The following is a 16,946-nucleotide window of genomic DNA, read 5'->3' on the forward strand; positions in this document are numbered from 1 at the left end:
GGTAGCCACCAATCATACCAATTGCTTTGGATTGTTTTGGTGCCAAACTCATTGTGTGGATGGAGGAAAAATTCACCCCGATAGAAAAAAAATAACAACTTTGCCCAAGTTGGTGCCAGCCATGTTTCCAGAAAATGAATTTTGCAATTGTTGCAAGAAACAAATGGAAGCTCTTGGGTCAGAGAAGGATCATGGAGAATAGAGAAGTCCCATTAATTCTGGAGAAATCCCTATCTTTTGCCTTCTTTTAGACCAATGTTGCTCAACCTCAACAACTTTTAAGATGTATATGGACTCAACTGGCATGCCGACTGGGGTATTCTAGCAGTTGAAGTACATCCACATTGTTGTTGAGGTTGAAAAATACATCTTTAGATTGACAGAAACAAGCATACCTGCAATAATGTTTCTAGGAATGGGTAAATCTAAAACCTTTCCTTCTATGAGAATGGCCACCAGACACGGGTGAAATTCAGCAGGTTCTGACAGGTTCTGGAGAACCAATAGTGACAATTTTGAGTAGTTTGGGGAACCGACAAATGCTACCTCTGGCTGACCCCAGAGTGGGATGGGAATGGGGATTTTGCAGTATCCTTCCCCTGGAGTGGGGTGGGAATAGATATTTTGCCATATCCTTCCTCCAGGAGTGGGGAGGGAATGGGGATTTTGCAATATCCTTCCTCCAGGAGTGGGGTGGGAATAGATATTTTGCAATATCCTTTCCCCAGGAGTGGGGGGGGGATTTTGCAGTATCCTTCCCCTGGAGTGGGGTGGGAATGGATATCTTGCAATATCCTTCCTCCAGGAGTGGGGTGGGAATGGATATTTTGCAGTATCCTTCCCCTGGAGTGGGGTGGGAATGGGGATTTTGCAATATCCTTCCCCCAGGAGTGGGGAGGTAATGGGGATTTTGCAGTATCCTTCACCACTGCCACTAGAGGAATGATTAATGGTTAGCGTAGATAAATAGAAATACAGAGAGTAAAGAGATAGACAAAGAATTCTAGAGATAGACGACAGTGACAGAGTTGGACAAGCACTGGAAAGAGACAAATAATTTAAGGCAAAAGATATTCAGAAATGAGGGTCTGGGCAAACCTAAGCAGGGTTCAGTGTACATATATTTACGGAGGCTTGTTTTATTCTTTAAGAAACAATAGACAATTCCCTTGGGTCATTGTTTCATAAATATTGCTTTACCAGATTCCGCAATGCCTTCAACAAAGCAAGAACTTCTAATGTACTTCTTTCACTGCAAAAGTTGGGATACATTCAGAGATGTATCTGCTTTGAAAATGGTTGACACTTAACTGTATAGCATAATCAAACATTAGCACAGGAAATGTGTTTACGGCACATTGTTATTATATCATAAACTGGTTTATGCCATAAAATGCAAATTTCCTTTCCATGGGAGTCGTGGCTCTTGGATTTTGGAGGCATTCTGTAAGGCATCTCATTTGAGGTAGTTTGGTTCAAAACGTTTTGCTATGTGATACACGGGTTTCTCCCAGCTAAAGGTTATGGAAATCAGAACTTTAATAGTATATATACATAGACAGACTTTAATCTCTTTTCAAGCAAAACAAGGCTTATACCCAAGGAAATGTGTCTGCATCAGGGCTACAGAAACAAACTTATTTTTTATTATATGCAGAGGTGGTATTCAGCCAGTTCTGACAGGTTCTGGAGAACCGGTAGAAATTTTGAGTAGTTTGGAGAACCAGCAAATACCACCTCTGGCTGGTTCCACCCCCATCTATTGGCTGCCTCCCGAGTCCCCGCTGATTGGCTGGGTCTTTTTTTGTTGTCCTGCACAGGAGAATGGAGCTGGAAAGCAGGTTAGTGGGGTGGGGAGGGAATGGGGATTTTGCAGTATCCTTCCCCCAGGAGTGAGGTGGAAATGGAGATTTTACAGTATCCTTTCCCCAGGAGTGGGGAGGGATGGGGATTTTGCAGTATCCTTCCCCTGTAATGCCCAACAAGCCACGCCCAACAAGCCACGCCCACAGAACCGGTAGTGACAATTTTTTTAATTCCACCACTGATTATATGTATGATAGATTGATTTCTGTCAACTGAAAATACAAACCTGTACATCGTACAAAACATCTGGACTGACAAACTGGGGTTTATTTTTTTTATTCTAATGTAACCATGAAATGAGAGTCATATTAGCATAGTAGTTAAAGCACAAATCCAGCTGAATGATCTTGGGCCATTCACTCTTTCTCAGTCCTGGGAACTAGGCAATGGCAAAAAACTGTCAAGAAAACTGCAGGGACTAATCCAAGCAGTCACCAGGAGTGAAAAATTGACTTGAAGGCACCCAAAGAATATGAAATACTATCGTGACATTGACTGAAGTAACAACAAGATATTAATTACTTGATTCACCATTAAAGTAACATTCAAGGCCATCTAAAGGGGTTTCCAGAAAGATTAATAAAATGATCTAATTGTTCCATTGGTGGTGACCCATTCCTCTTCAACTCAAATATATAAGAACGGTGATCAAGAAAAGTTACCTGATTGTTATTTATGAAATATTACCTGATCTTATTTATGATTTCATTGATGTCAATGTGTTTCTTTTCATCTCCTTTGTAATGTTCCAAAAAGTGTGGGTAGTTATCAGCTGAAAACTGCTTATTGAGACCACTGTCAGGAGGTGCATTCTCCACACCCATTTTTTGCAGGAAATCTTGATGAGTAAGGTAGCCTTTTGCGTTCGGATCATACCTTTTAAAAGTTCAGAGAAGACAAAGTAATTGCTTTATGGGCCCTGTATATGACAGAATCTTGAATTGTCTATGCTCGGTTTAGGAGCAAGTGTTACACAGCTATATGAAAAATGTGGAAGATACATCAGAAAAAGAAATAAGTATTTCACTAAGATACTATGCTTTATGTAATAGCCATAGGAACAATTTCTAGGAAATATAGTCTAGTTTGATTTTCTTCTTATGAAAACCTAAGATTCTGTGCACTTCCGAGAACTCCCAAATCCCACTCCTGGCTGGCCCCACCCATCCAGCCCCTCCCAGAGTCCCCAAGTGGCCCGTTTTGGATGCAGGTTAAGTGCAGGGCGGGCATGGAGCCTCGGGGAGGGCAAAAAATGGGCGTGCCAGAAGTTCAGGAAGACCAGAAATGGGTACGTTTCCAGCCTCCAGGGGGCCGGAGGGGCCTTGGAAGGTTGTTTTTGCCCTCCCGGAGACTCGAGGAAAGCCCCTGGAGTCCAGAGAGGGCAAAATGCACACACACACCGTGGTGCAGGAGGCCAACTAGGCCAGACACATCATGGCCACGCCTACTCAGCAATCGGGCAGAAAACCCCTTGCTAACATTTTTGAAGCCCACCTATGAATGCAGGAAGTGAGATTCTAGGGTTGGCATGCCAGAAACTGGAGACAACTATCTCAAATGAGCAAAAGCATCCTAACAAAGAAAGTTGTTCTTCAAAAGCAGAGCAGAAAAACATAAACTGGGGTCACATTGATGGAGAGTGGGGGATTGACACAGATGATAACGTCAATTATTTCTAACCTCCAAATATAGTGCCGTGGGCCTATTACGGAAGTGTAAATCAATCAGACAAATACAGATAAAACCATAGACAACACAGAGAGTGGTACTGTATTTTTCGGCCAATAAGACGCACCTTTCCCCCCCAAAAAAGAGGGTGAAAATCTGGGTGCATCTTTTCCACTGAATACAGCGTTTTTGGCCTCCCGAAACTGGAGAGGGCAAAATTGAGCGAAAAATGGACCATTTTTTGCTCATTTTTGCCCTCGCTCGCCCAGTCCCCAGGAGCACACTGGAAGCCTCCTAAAGGCTATGCATGCACATTTTTTTTTACAAAAAACAGCCCTGTTTTTGCGAAAAATGGGCTGTTTTGGGGAGGTGTGCAGAGTGCAAAAACTTTTTTTTTAATTTGCCTCTTCAAAATCTTGGTGCATCTTATACTCTGAAAAATACAGTATTTTTTTTTTAAAGTCGAATTTTTTTTATCCTGATGTATATTAAAGTCTACAAGTAATGAGGGAAGGATATTATTAACAAAGCCTTACCTTGCCCAAAGTTTTTCAAATTCTTTGGGGTTTACTGGGATACCACATCTAAAGAGAACGTCCTTCAAATCTTTTTTCGTAACTATGGCATTTCCATCAGCATCGTATTCATGGAAGTGCTAAAACATGAAATATATTTAATAACAGAGACAAACGTTTGAGAGCATAAAAAGGCAGCTTTTATCTTCTATTCATAAACAATCATAAGAAAGAAAAGTCAACATTTCCTCTACGATCTCAAGGAATTAAAGGGGCCCAGAATCAGAAGTGAAGGATACAGTAACTGAGGAAGAGCAGCAGGGATGAGTTCCGGATGCCATTACTACTGGTTCGGTAGTAAAAAAAAATTTGCTTTCTCTGCTTTATAGTCCTGCTGCTATTGTTACTTAACTTGGGCCTATCACAGTATAACTTAAAGCCTACAAATTCTGTGCAAGATCCACTATGGATAATTCTTACTTAATAGAATGTTTGCAGTGGAAGGGATTAATGGAATACACACTCTGGGCCGGAATGGGACAACTTGCCACAGCCAACTCCTTGCAATTGTTGAACTCAATTCAACAATTCAATTTAATTATTCAGAATAATTAAAAATATATTTTAATTTTTGTCATTCACATATCCTTTTGTCCTTCCTTTAGCATCCTTTTCTTAACGATTCTATCTCACCATTCCTTTGATATTAGTGTAACTCTTGTCCCATGACGAGTCGTGTCGGGGTGAGTTGGCTGCAGTGAGTTGGCCATGGTGAGTTGGCTGTGGCGGGGGCTTATTTCAACTATCAAGTTTGGAACTCCTATGCATTTTAGTCCCATTACCACCAACCATGGACTTCCATAAATGTAATAGATATACCCATATTTTTGGGAGTATAAGACACACCAAGGTTTTGAACAGGCAAATTAAAAAAGAGAAGTTTTTGCACTCTGCAAACCTCCCCCAAAACAGCCTGTTTTTCGCGAAAACGGGCCTGTTTTTTCCCCTCCAAAAACGGCATGCCTAGCCTTTAGGAGGCTTGTAGAGTGCTCCTGGGGGGTGGGGGGGGGTGGGCAAAAATGAGCAAAAAAAGTCCATTTTTTTTTGTCAAAAAAGGGCATGCCTAGCCTTTAGGAGGCTTTTAGAGTGCTCCTTGGGGATGGGGGGTAAGTGAGCAAAAAACAGCCCGTTGTTTGCTCATTTCTGCTCTCCCCAGCCCCCAGGAACTCTCTGAAAGCCTCCTAAAAGCTATGCATGGCCATTTTGGTGAAGGGGGCAGGGTTTCAGGAGGCAGAAAATGCTGTATTCCGTGCATAAGATGCACCCAGATTTTCATCCTCTTTTTTGAGGAAAAAGGGTGCGTCTTATACTCCGAAAAATACGGTATATTTTGCTGCATTCTCTCTTTTAAAGAATCTGAAATGTTCAGCAGCTTAAACTCAGATTGTGAAATACATTATTTTACTCATTTTGATCGCTAATGAGCTATTTGTTTATGCTTGTTAACGGTTTGCTTTTAGAAGGTTGTTTAGCAACAATTTAAAAAAAAATTCCACATCCCATCAAAGCTAAGCATTGTCTGAAGCCCTTTAAAAGCATTTTAGACACATGTATGTTTCAAAGCTACTTCAGGTCTTACCATAGCAAAGTCACCCCATCTGTTCTGTGCTTTGAGACTAAGATAGCTGTGAGCTTGTTCACAAGCCAGATCTGCATCGGCTACAATACGCCTAGGTCTTAGAAAACAAAAATTATTATAGTTATATATTTTTTTCTAAAAGGGTTCATTAACATCTTACATGTTTTGTTTGTTTGTTTTCTTCTTATGTTTCGTACAGAGAGTTTTTAAGACTTACCTCAGAGATCTGCATACAAATGAGTTCCTTACAATTACTTCCCCCCTCCCCCCCTCCAGCTGCAAATTAAAAATCTCTTTAAAACTTCCCTTCATTCTTGTCAACATATGCAAATACGGATTGGTCAAATGCCTTAACTGCAGCTGAGATTTAAAGGGAAAATATATGTAAATCAAAGCAAGCTCTATGAATGTCTAAAGGATCCAGTGCAACTTCAGCATGCAGTGGTCTGAAAATCACTAGAAAATCGTTGTGTCCGTTTGACTATAAAATTCAACTAAAGCCACTGATAAGCTGCCACATCTCTTTTACTTGTCCTGTGCAGGTTGTATGCCTTGCTCTTTCAGAAGTTGTGCTGAACCCATATCAGAAGAGCAGCCCACGAAGCCGAGTCCTCGTCCCGATAAACCGCTTTTATTTAATTTACAGTGAATTCCTCTCCAGCAAAGTCTTTCCTCTCCCACAGTCTTTCAATATAGTTCACAATTACTTTATCAGGGTTGGAGAGTGGCCAGGCTGATATCTTTAAGACGTCGCAATACTTGGCAAGAATGCAGGAATGATCTAATGGTCTCCTGCAAACTCCACTCCCCATTCGCTCCTCTTTTATTCCCTACTGGGGGGGGGGGCATTCACCATTCACCTGAGGCCTTACTCCCAAGTCCACCCTTGTTCCTTACCTGTTCCCTTTGTCTGGCAACTCTGTGCATGCATACATTGGGAACAGGCTCCAGCTGTTTGTCTCCCTCATTCATGTCTGACTCTGAAGGCAGCTGATAACTGTCAGACGGCCCTGGCCCCCTCTCTGCCTCTGACCCAGAGCCCTCATCAGAGCCTTCCTCAGACTCCAGGACTGGCCCATGTTCCTCCCCAACCTCCTCACTGTCCGAATCTGCTGCCAGCTCCACTGGTGGGTCACAACACAGCCCTTCATCTAAACCAGGGGTCCCCAGCCTGTGGGCCGCAGCCCATTACCAGGTCGTGGCCTAATCGCCACAGGGACGTGTGAATGGCCAGCCAATGCACACGCATGCGCACTCAACCCCACTTGGACAAGCCTCGTTGTGGGCGCTTGCAGCCCCACTTGCATGAACATTGCTGTGAAGGTTGTGGGTGCTGGCGCATATACATGTGCACATGCACATGCCCCTCCCACAAAATCATCCCCTTCCTCTCAGGCAGGCATGAAATCCTCTTATTTTCATTACCGGTGTTAGGAATATAATCTAACCGTTGGGTTGGCAATAGATAAATCATATAACAATGCTGTAACTGTTTCTTTAAATCATGCTGTAAATGTGATTGGCTGCTGTTTCCTCAATCGGCCACAAGATGGAGCCAGAATCACTGTTAGATGCTGATCTGATCTGAGTGTTTGGAAGCTGGCTGTCAGAAGTGCCGTGAGCTATTGTAAGTTTTGCAACTACTAGCAAACTTTATGTACCGGACTGTTTGTATGATTATGGACTATGTTATTTGGATTATCCCTTAACTGAAAGACGTTGATGACTGACTGTCTTATCTGTGTATGACTTGGACTGTTTGATGGACTCTGATACCTCTATTTCCACGAAAGTAAAAGCCTATTTAAACTGCAGTGTCTCTGTATGCTGGTTTGTGTGTTCTCCAACACAACTCTCACAATGCTTCTCTGAACGCACTCGCTCTCCCAACGGGGAGCTTACCTAACAACCGGTTCAGTAGCAGGAGCATGCATGCATGCGCAGAAGGTCACTGATGATGTATGGGTGGGTGGAGAGAGCTGCGTGCCGTCGTCACTACCGGTTCGCCCAGTGCAAACTGGCAGAGGCCAGGTTGCCAACCCAGAAAGGTTGGGGAACTCTGATCTAAACCAACAAGCAGGCATTTATCTACCCATAAGGCCCGCATAGGAAGGAGCAGCCAAACTCTCTCAAGGCTTTATTAACTTATATGCAGATTCCTGGCTTCTTGTTCCCTTAGGAAACCCGGGGGGAAAAATTACTGACTGATCATTCTAGCTTGCCAAGTTCTTTTTTTGGCACATAGTATTAAATAGCCAGTGATGAAGCTCCCTCTCCTGAGTTTTTGTTCTGGCTTCCTTTCAACCGTGCAACATCATCCTCTCTGGCTGTGGATACATTTTTAAAAAAATAAAGAATTGCACTTAATATTGACTTGAGTGAGTTCAAGCTATATATGAAGTGAGGGAGGTTAATTTGAAGGATTATACCGGGAAGTTTGATGGGATGAATGTGAAACTAGAGAGAAGAAAAAGAGCAGAATTCAAGATTGGATTTTTTGAGTAGAGAGACAGAGTAGGAAGCATTAAGCCATTCCTATCAGAGGGGGATTCCTACCAGTTTGGACCGGTTTGGCCAAACCGGTAGTGGTTTGGCGGGCTCGGTCGCTGGAACCGGCAGCGGCCCAGGCCTGCCACGCCCCCCAAACCGGTTCTCATACGGCAGCGGCATCTTGATCTTTGGTTCTGCAAACGCACAGAACAATTTTCACTGCACAAATTTATTTATTTTTCTTTTTTAACGTTTTGCGCATGCGCAGACCTGTTTCTGTGCAAATGCGCACAAAATGCAACTGGTGTGTGTGTGTGTGTGAGTGAGTGAAGCGAGTACGCGCACACAAAATTTTTGCACCAGTAATGCCGGCAGTAACCCTCCCCTCCCCAATTCCTACTCATCCCCATTCCACAAACAAAATGCCTACAATTATGTCTCACACTTAATATAATAGACTGAATACACTGAAACCAAACAAAGAGCCCATAAACTTGACTACAAGACTCCCATTGATTCCAATTAGGCCAACAGCCAAAACACGGTACATATTTTGCAGAATGAAATAGAACGTGATGACAGAAAACTGTCCCTTCAGGCAATGTCTCTATGTTTGGAGGTGTGCATTTTTTTAGAGTAATCTAAAACATCAAGGAAAACTCTGCTCTTCATGTTTTGGACCACTCAACTGGTTTTTATGGACACTTACTTTTAAAACTTACGGTTGAGATTGTAGCATCAATTTATTTTATATATTTCCTGGGTTTCTATGCTAGTCTATAGGGATTCTGAGCGGTTTACGGTTCTTTCATTAAGTAACAAGATGAAAATGGCTGTTCTTTTGTGACATGGGTTTACTATCAACGAAAGAGAAAATTACAAAGAAAATGGTTGCCACTGAGGGCCAATCAAGCTGCAAAGACAACCTAGTGGGAGCCTCGTTCCTTGTGGTAGAGGAATAAAAAGGAAGTTCTTCCCACTTGCAGCTCTATCAAATTTGGATTTTATTCGTTTCTTTAATTTTTGCTATATTGTGCCGAACTGTTTATTTTTGGTTTACACCCTATTCTCTCCTGTGTCTTACAGAATTTTAAAATAAATTACTTAGTAAACCAGCATCTCTCTCCACAGCTCTAGCAGACTAAATTTAATGTGAAAGTAGATGTGGAGAAAAGCAAGGTTTTACACCTAGGCAGAAAAAAGCCAAAGGATTTGTCATGTAAATATTTTTCCAAATGAGGTGCTGTGCAAGGAAAGACTGGGCACAGAGTCTCTGAGATTCACGGACAGATCTTCACACTCCTGAAATGAAGCTAACGACCGAACAAATGAATTGTTTCCTGCGAAAGCCCACTCCCTGTTCACTCCTCTTTTATTTCCTATGGGAGGGACCAATCACCTTCCACCTGTGACTTTACTCCCAAGTCTACCCTGATTTCTGAGTTATTTTTTTCTTCTGGCAGTGGGAACAGGCTCTAGCTGTTCCTCTGCCTCACTGCTGTCTAGTTTCAAAGGCACCTGATCACTGCCAGACAGCCTTGGCCCGGTCTCTGCCTCTGACACATAGCCCTCATCCGAGCCTTCCCCAGCCTCCAGGACTAGGCCATGCCCCTCCCCAACCTCCTCACTGTCCGCCTCTGCTGCCAACTCCACTGGCCGCTGGTGGGCCACGACATCATCTTTCCCCTCCAAATTCTTTTCCTCAGGCTGACTTGGAAAAAGTGCAAAGAAGCGCAACTAAGATGTCTAAAGGTCTGGAGGCTAAAACATATGAAGAACGGTTGAAGGATTTGGGTTTGGCTAATCTAGAGAAATTAAGATCTGGGGGGTTTGATAGCAGTAGTCCAGTATTAGAGGCTGCCACAAAGAAAAGGGGGGTCAATTTATTTTCCAAGGCACCAGAGGACAGGACAATGGATGGAAACTAATCAAGGAGAAGCAACCTGGAATTGAAGAGAAACTTCCTAACAGTGAGGACAATCAACCAATGGAACAGCTCGCCTTCATCACTGGAGGTTTTTAAGAAGAGACTTGTCTGAAATAATATAGGATCTTGTGCTTGAGCAGGGGGTTGGACTAGAAGACCTCCAAAGTCCCTTACAGCTCTATTCTGATTTGATTTGACTATCACAAGTTATTTTAGTCTGTGCTCATAGAGATCACCTTTGTCAACTTCTCTGCTTTCCTGTTCTAACCTTTCTGGAAAAGTAATGTCTAGTCCTCGGAACTCCAAGTACGGTCTCATTGCAATTGGATGAGTTCAAGAAAATCAAGACATGATAGCAGTCTTCCAATATCTCAGGGGTTGCCACAAAGAAGAGGGAGTCAAACTATTCTCCAAGGCAGCTGAGGGTAGAACAAGAAGCAATGGGTGGAAACTAACCAAGGAGAGAAGCAACTTAGAACTGAGGAGAAATTTCCTGACAGTGAGAACAATTAATCAGTGGAACAGAAGTTGCCTCCAGAAGTTGTGAATGCCCCAACACTGGAAGTCTTTAAGAAGATGTTGGATAGCCATTTGTCTGAAACGGTATAGGGTTTCCTGCCTAGGCAGGGGGCTGGACTAGAAGACCTCCAAGGTCCCTTCCAACTCTGCTATTGTATTGTATTGTATTGTAATTCAAAATCATGGATGTGGATGCAGGTATAGCAACTTCTCCATGTAGATTTTAGCCCTTCAGTTCCTAGAGGTGATAAGGTTGAAGGGCTGCAACAGAAGGAGCATGGCCAACAGGCACTTTTATGGTCCCCTTCCATGAAACTGGAAAGCAATGATTTTTTTTAAAAAAAAAACCTGCTGTGGTTTTCCAGATTTCTCATCCATTTTCCAATACTGTGGATCTGTGATGAGGACGTTTTTTAAAAGCTTCTTAAATGGTTGCCTAGGTTACCTTACAGCTGAGTTTACAGGATGTTGAAAATCAAATGCTTATACTTCACTTTGCATACAGAATGTATAATAGAATATTTATTTATATCTCACTTCCCTGAAAAAACAAAGTTGCTTTCAGAAATAACAGTGCAATTGAAAGCAATATAATTAAATACCAATAGGAACCTTAAACGCTAATTTAAAAAAAAAAACACCAGCCAAAGATCTTACAAGCTGCAGATTGTAGAACGTAAAGTAGGAATCTTGGGTGAAAATTACAGTAGACTCCTAAAAGCAAAAAGATGTACCTGAGCTTTCTTACTGTTTTTCTGTGGATTTTTCCACTGAAATGCAGGCTGGCAATCACATTTCAGTTCATTTTGGTACAATGGAACCAAATCTTCTGAATAAACAAACTTGATTTACTGAGTTATAGTAGAAAGAAAGATGATCTTGACAGAGATCGGTCAGATCCATTATTACAAGGAGAAAGTGTTTCTTAAATCCCAAACAAATATACATATACTCAGGCAGAGGATTCCCTAATTCTTTTGGGCCTAAGAAGGGGAAGACCTAGCACAATCAGAGTTGCAAGATTTCGTTGTTATATAGCTTACTCAATAAAAGTAGCCCTAACCTTCCTGTCGAATTTATTCCTAGTCTACTTGGGAGAGCTGACAATTCCTTTTAAAAATGCTGTTATGTAAGATTTGAAAAAGATAATTATAGAAATGCTTGATTTTTTAAAAAAAACATTAATAAGTATTTAAAAAGCAAAAATGCATTCACTCATTTGTCATTATTCATAATTCATATATTCATTAATACACTAATATGCTTAAATTCCTACCAAAAAGAACAAAATGAGGTTCTGATGCTTTCTTGAAATAGTTTACATCCTAAATTACTTTACGCCATAGAATCCCACATAACATTTCTTGCATCCAATTATTAATTTGCTTCAGATTAATATAATGAATTGAACGGAACTGAATTGCATTTGCCCAAGTGCGATTAGACGCACAAGAAATTTGTCTCTGGTACAGAAGCATGCGGTGTATATGCAAAGCAACATTACCACCACCCCTATCTTCTTCTTCATCATCATCATCATATCATCATCATCATCATATCTGCCTATATGCTCAGATGTTACCTTAACAGCTCTTAAGTCCTTGGTTAGGACTTTAACTGTTACGTTTTTACCAGTCCCAGACTGTGAATCAAATTAAAGATCAATCATAATAATAATAATAATACCAATAAAAGGGGAGAAAAGAAGATAATAAGATAATAATACTATAGTCACACTATATGGGTTAGATGTTCAGCAGAGTGATGGCAGGAGGGCAAAATCTGTCCCTGCATCTAATTATTTTGACATGCAATGCCCTATAGCGCCATCTTGAGGGAAGGAGTTGAAACAACTTGTGTCCAGGATGTGAGGGGTCTTGCAGATATTTTCTTATGCCCCTTCTAACCCTAGGTATTTTATGGAAGGCAAGTAGGTTGAAAATGTTCTTTCTGCAGTCTTAATTATCCGTTCAACCCTGTAGCTATTTGTTTGGTTGCTGTACCAAACCAGACAGTTCTAGAAGTACAAATAATAGACTCAATAATTCCTCTGTAAAACTACATTAACAGCTCCTGGGGCAATTCTGAACTTCCTGAATTCACACAGGAATAATATTCTTCGTTGTGCGTTTTTAATTATGGTTTTAACGTTGAATGTCCATCTCAAGTTCTGGTATGCTATAGAACCCCAAAACGTGAAAGACTCTACTGCTGATACCGTGCTGTCAAAGGGAGTAAGAGGTTGTAAAATAGAAAGGCTCCTTCTAAAATTCACGTTCATCTTTACAGTTTTAAGCATGTTCAGCTTCCGATTGTTACGACTGCACCAGGGAGCCAGTTGTTCAACCTTCCATCCATATGCAGACCAGAAGTGATATTCAGCAGATTCTGACCAGTTCTGGAGAACCAGTAGCGGAAATTTTGAGTAGTTCGGAGAACCGGTAAATACCGCTTCTGACTGGCCCAGCTTTCATCTATTCTCTGCCTCCTGAGTCCCAGCTGATCAGGAGGGAATGGGGATTTTGCAGTAATCTTCCCCTGGAGTGGGGAGGGAATGGAGATTTTACAGTAACCTTCCCCTGAAGTAGACTGGGAATGGAGATTTTACAGTATCCTTTCCCTGCCACACCAAGCCACATCACGCCCACTAAGCCACACCCACAAAACTGGTAGTAACATTTTTGGAATCCCACCGATGCAGACTCATCAGCAACTCAAATGAAGGCAGTGACTATTGTATTGCCTGCAAGTATCAGAACAAATTAAATGATAATGTAAATCAAAATAAACCAAATTTCTATTCTTCTTACTTGTAAGACGTGGTCAACCAAGGACGCATCTCTTTAGTTGTGTGAGTTTGGAACAACTGAAGGAATTCTGGATAATTCAGGGTAGAGGTTTCATTCATTCCCAACATACCAAGAAGACGCACGAATTCCTCATCTGTCATGCTGATCGTGAAACTGTCCAGCAGGCGTCGGAAGTCAAGCATTGTAACTACACCATCACTGTTTCTATCTATTTTACGGAAGGCAATATATGCATCCTAGTAGGGAACATCCAACTGAGTATCAAAATTGGATCAACTTTTCTTTTCCACTCAAAGAAACTATATTATACCATATACTATACTAGATACTATATTATACTATAACATTAACTCTTCAGCTAAAGGTGTGTTTTTTTAAAAAAATAATAATCTTTTTGCTGGATTATTGATATAAATTCTAAATTTAAAACTATTTAGGAAATAAGTCACATGGGAAATCTGAATGTCTTCTTTTAAAGCCAGTTTGGACAAGCATATAGAAGTTTTTAATAGTGTATCCTGTTCTGATTTTTATTTTATTTATTCTGATATAGGTGGCTCAGTGGCTAAGATGCTGAGCTTTTCGATCAAAAACGTCGGCAGTTCGGTGGTTCGAATCCCTAGCGCCGCATAACGGAGTACTCACTTATTCATTTATTTCATTAATTTTGTTATCGTCACTCTGGGTGGCTTATAGGAAAGTGGATTGTATATACCATTCTGATAAAGATCCAGAGTCATTGCTGTGATATGGGTAGCTATATACATGTAGGAAATGACTAGGCTGGGCCTGAGGGAGGAGTCAAATGTGTCATCTGTCTCAAGTACCTTCATGCCCACAAGAGATCTAAGTCCACCTTGAATTCCATTGACTCTGATCTACTGCCAATTTGCTTTGACCATTAGTAGTTCAGATTCTTGTAGAGAACATGAGCTTACAATAAACCTTTATATTCACTATGAACAGCCTGGACTTCCTGATTTTCCTGTCTTTGAAAATAATCAACCCATCCAAATAATAATAATAATAATAATAATAATAATAATAATAATAATAATAATAATAATAATAATAATAATAATAATAATAATAATAATAATAATAATAATAATGAGAAATCTGAATGTAATTACCCCATATTCTTCTGCAAGCCTGTCGCTATACTGGCTGAGACATTCTTCAGCAGACATGAAATGACTTTTGCTAGCACTGACTTGGCGATTTGAACAGGCTCCACACAATCTGGAATCTGAAATAGTTATATGAATAACAATCCATGTTATTCTTTTGCATGACATAGATTTGAATATTAATAGAGCTCCTGGTTGTCTCCTGCAAATGCCTTTTTTGCAACATAGGAGAGACAGAGATTTCCAGTTTCACATCACCCACAGGAATCATTCCCCCCCCCCCTGCAAGACAATTCCCCTAAAGGTGATACATATAACTCAGGGGTGTCCAAACTTGGGAACTTTAAGATTTGTGGACTTCAACTCCCAGAATTCCCCAGCCAGCCATGCTGGCTGGGGAATTCTGGGAGTTGAAGTCCACAAGTCTTAAAGTTCCCAAGTTTGGACACCCCTGATATAACTGTAAAACCAGAGCTAGGCTTTGATCTCACATTTTCTCTCGCCATTTTGACTTTATCCCTTCCCTACAGACCCCTTTGCCATAGACATGAATGGAGAATAATATTGAATATTTGATGATCAACACAACATCGAAGTGGAAGTGTTTGTCCAGTGCAGAAATCTGCGAATTCAAAGCACTTCTGCAAAAGATGCTATAGTTTTACTGCTTGACAAAAGGTGGCTTTGTTTGAGCTAATGAGTGTTGTAAAATGCATATTCTGACAGTGTTGTGCAGCTGAATTGTTTTCCTCGGTGAAAATACTTTTTAATTGTCATATGTAGAGTTTTTTTTCTGGCTAATTTGTATGGTGTGATTTTTTTTATTTTAAAAGAAGGATCTTGTTCTAATTGCCATTTCACCTTTCGGTCTAATTGATGATTGCTAACAGGAATTCTGTAAGGCTGAGCACAGTTAAGACTGCTAACAATACAACTAGAACAGTAAAATAAACATACCACAATCTCTAATATTCACAGAGAACACGCTTAGAACTGGGTGTGTTATGGGAGCAATAAGGCTGCTGATACTCTGGGGATTATTTTCACAATGGGAAAATGTTTGCACATGTGTGTGCATATGCACATCTGTATTTGCTTGAAACATTTTGCTTGTTGACTGTTGGAGAGAAACCCAAATCTCTGGTATTTTAAGTAATCTCAATGCATAGAACAAAGAATAATAGAGTTTGCAGGGACCTTGGAGGTCTTCTAGTCCAACCCCCTGCTTGAGCAGGAGATCCTATACCAGTTCAAGCAAATGGCTGTTCAGTCTCTTTTTGAAAGCCTCCAATGATGGAGCACCCATAACTTCTGAATGCAAGCTATTCCATTGGTCGATTGTTCTCACCATTAGGAAATTTCTCCATAGTTCTGGGTTGCTTTTCACCTTGGTTAGGTCCCAGAAATAGTTTCTTGTCTTGCCTTTTTGGTGCTTTGGAAAATAGTTTGACACCACTCATCTTTGTAGGAGCCCCTCAAATATTGGAATAGTGCTATCACCTCAGTGGTGGGTTGCAGGCGGTACGCCTCCGTACGCGTGTACCGGTGCCTGCCGGAAGCAGCAAACACTGTACCGGAACGGTGCTTTGGAGCGCCCTCCCGCCTTACCTGTATTTGAAGGAAACGGCCATGTGCAGAGTACAGCGGCTGCGCAATGCTCCGTCGAGCAGCTGACGCATTGCAGGCGGTGAGTGCGCACGCGGGCGCAGCGCACGTGCCCATGGTGCATGCCCAGCTCTCGTTGCAGCGTACCGGTTGCAAGGGGGCTGAAATCCACTACTGTATTACCTCTAGTCCTTCTTTTCATTAGACTAGACATACCCAATTCCTGTAACCATTCTTTATAAGTTTTAGCCTCCAGCCCACTATATCATTTTTATTGCTTTTTCCTGCACTCTTTCCAGAATCTCAACATCTTTTTTTATGTTGTGATGACCAGAACTGGTTGCAGTATCCCAAGTGTGGTCTTACTTAGATTTTGTAAAGCAGTATGAGAACTTCATGTGGTCTTGATTCTATCCCTCTGTTAATGCAGCCTAGGATTGCATTGGCTTGTTTTTGGCTGCTGCCTCATACTATTAGCTCATATTTAAGCGATTGTCCTCTAGGACTCGAAGATCCCGCTCACAGTTACTGGCATTAAGCCAAGTTTCATCTAGTCTATACTTATACAATTGGTTCTCCTTGCCTCTGTGTAAAAGCTTACTTTTCTCTATATTAAATTTCATTTTGTTAGACAAGACCCAGTGTTTAAGTCTTCAAGAAATGTTTTTCACATTCCCAGAAAGCTATAGAATTATGTCAATGGAAATCCAGAGGAGTTGCTGCCCAGTTAAGAATAGTAATTGGATCATCTAACCCTAAACTTGGATTTAGCTTAGT

The 16,946-nt window shown here is 41.2% G+C and overlaps 1 protein-coding gene across 1 annotated transcript in view; it reads right to left on the minus strand.

The window, feature by feature from the left end:
• EFCAB6 (EF-hand calcium binding domain 6) overlaps positions 1–16,946 on the minus strand; it is a 115,972-nt gene that overhangs the window by 36,858 nt on the left and 62,168 nt on the right. Inside the window, exons 18-22 of the mRNA XM_081957502.1 lie at positions 14,568–14,683; positions 13,435–13,670; positions 5,689–5,785; positions 4,071–4,189; positions 2,554–2,742 (exon numbers count right to left, since the gene is read on the minus strand). Coding sequence (XP_081813628.1) covers positions 2,554–2,742; positions 4,071–4,189; positions 5,689–5,785; positions 13,435–13,670; positions 14,568–14,683 — 757 coding nt within the window. The remainder of the gene's footprint in view (positions 1–2,553; positions 2,743–4,070; positions 4,190–5,688; positions 5,786–13,434; positions 13,671–14,567; positions 14,684–16,946) is intronic.

This window comes from Natrix helvetica (assembly GCF_964273705.1).
Source record: "Natrix helvetica genome assembly, chromosome: 6".
Classification (NCBI taxonomy): domain Eukaryota; kingdom Metazoa; phylum Chordata; class Lepidosauria; order Squamata; family Natricidae; genus Natrix; species Natrix helvetica.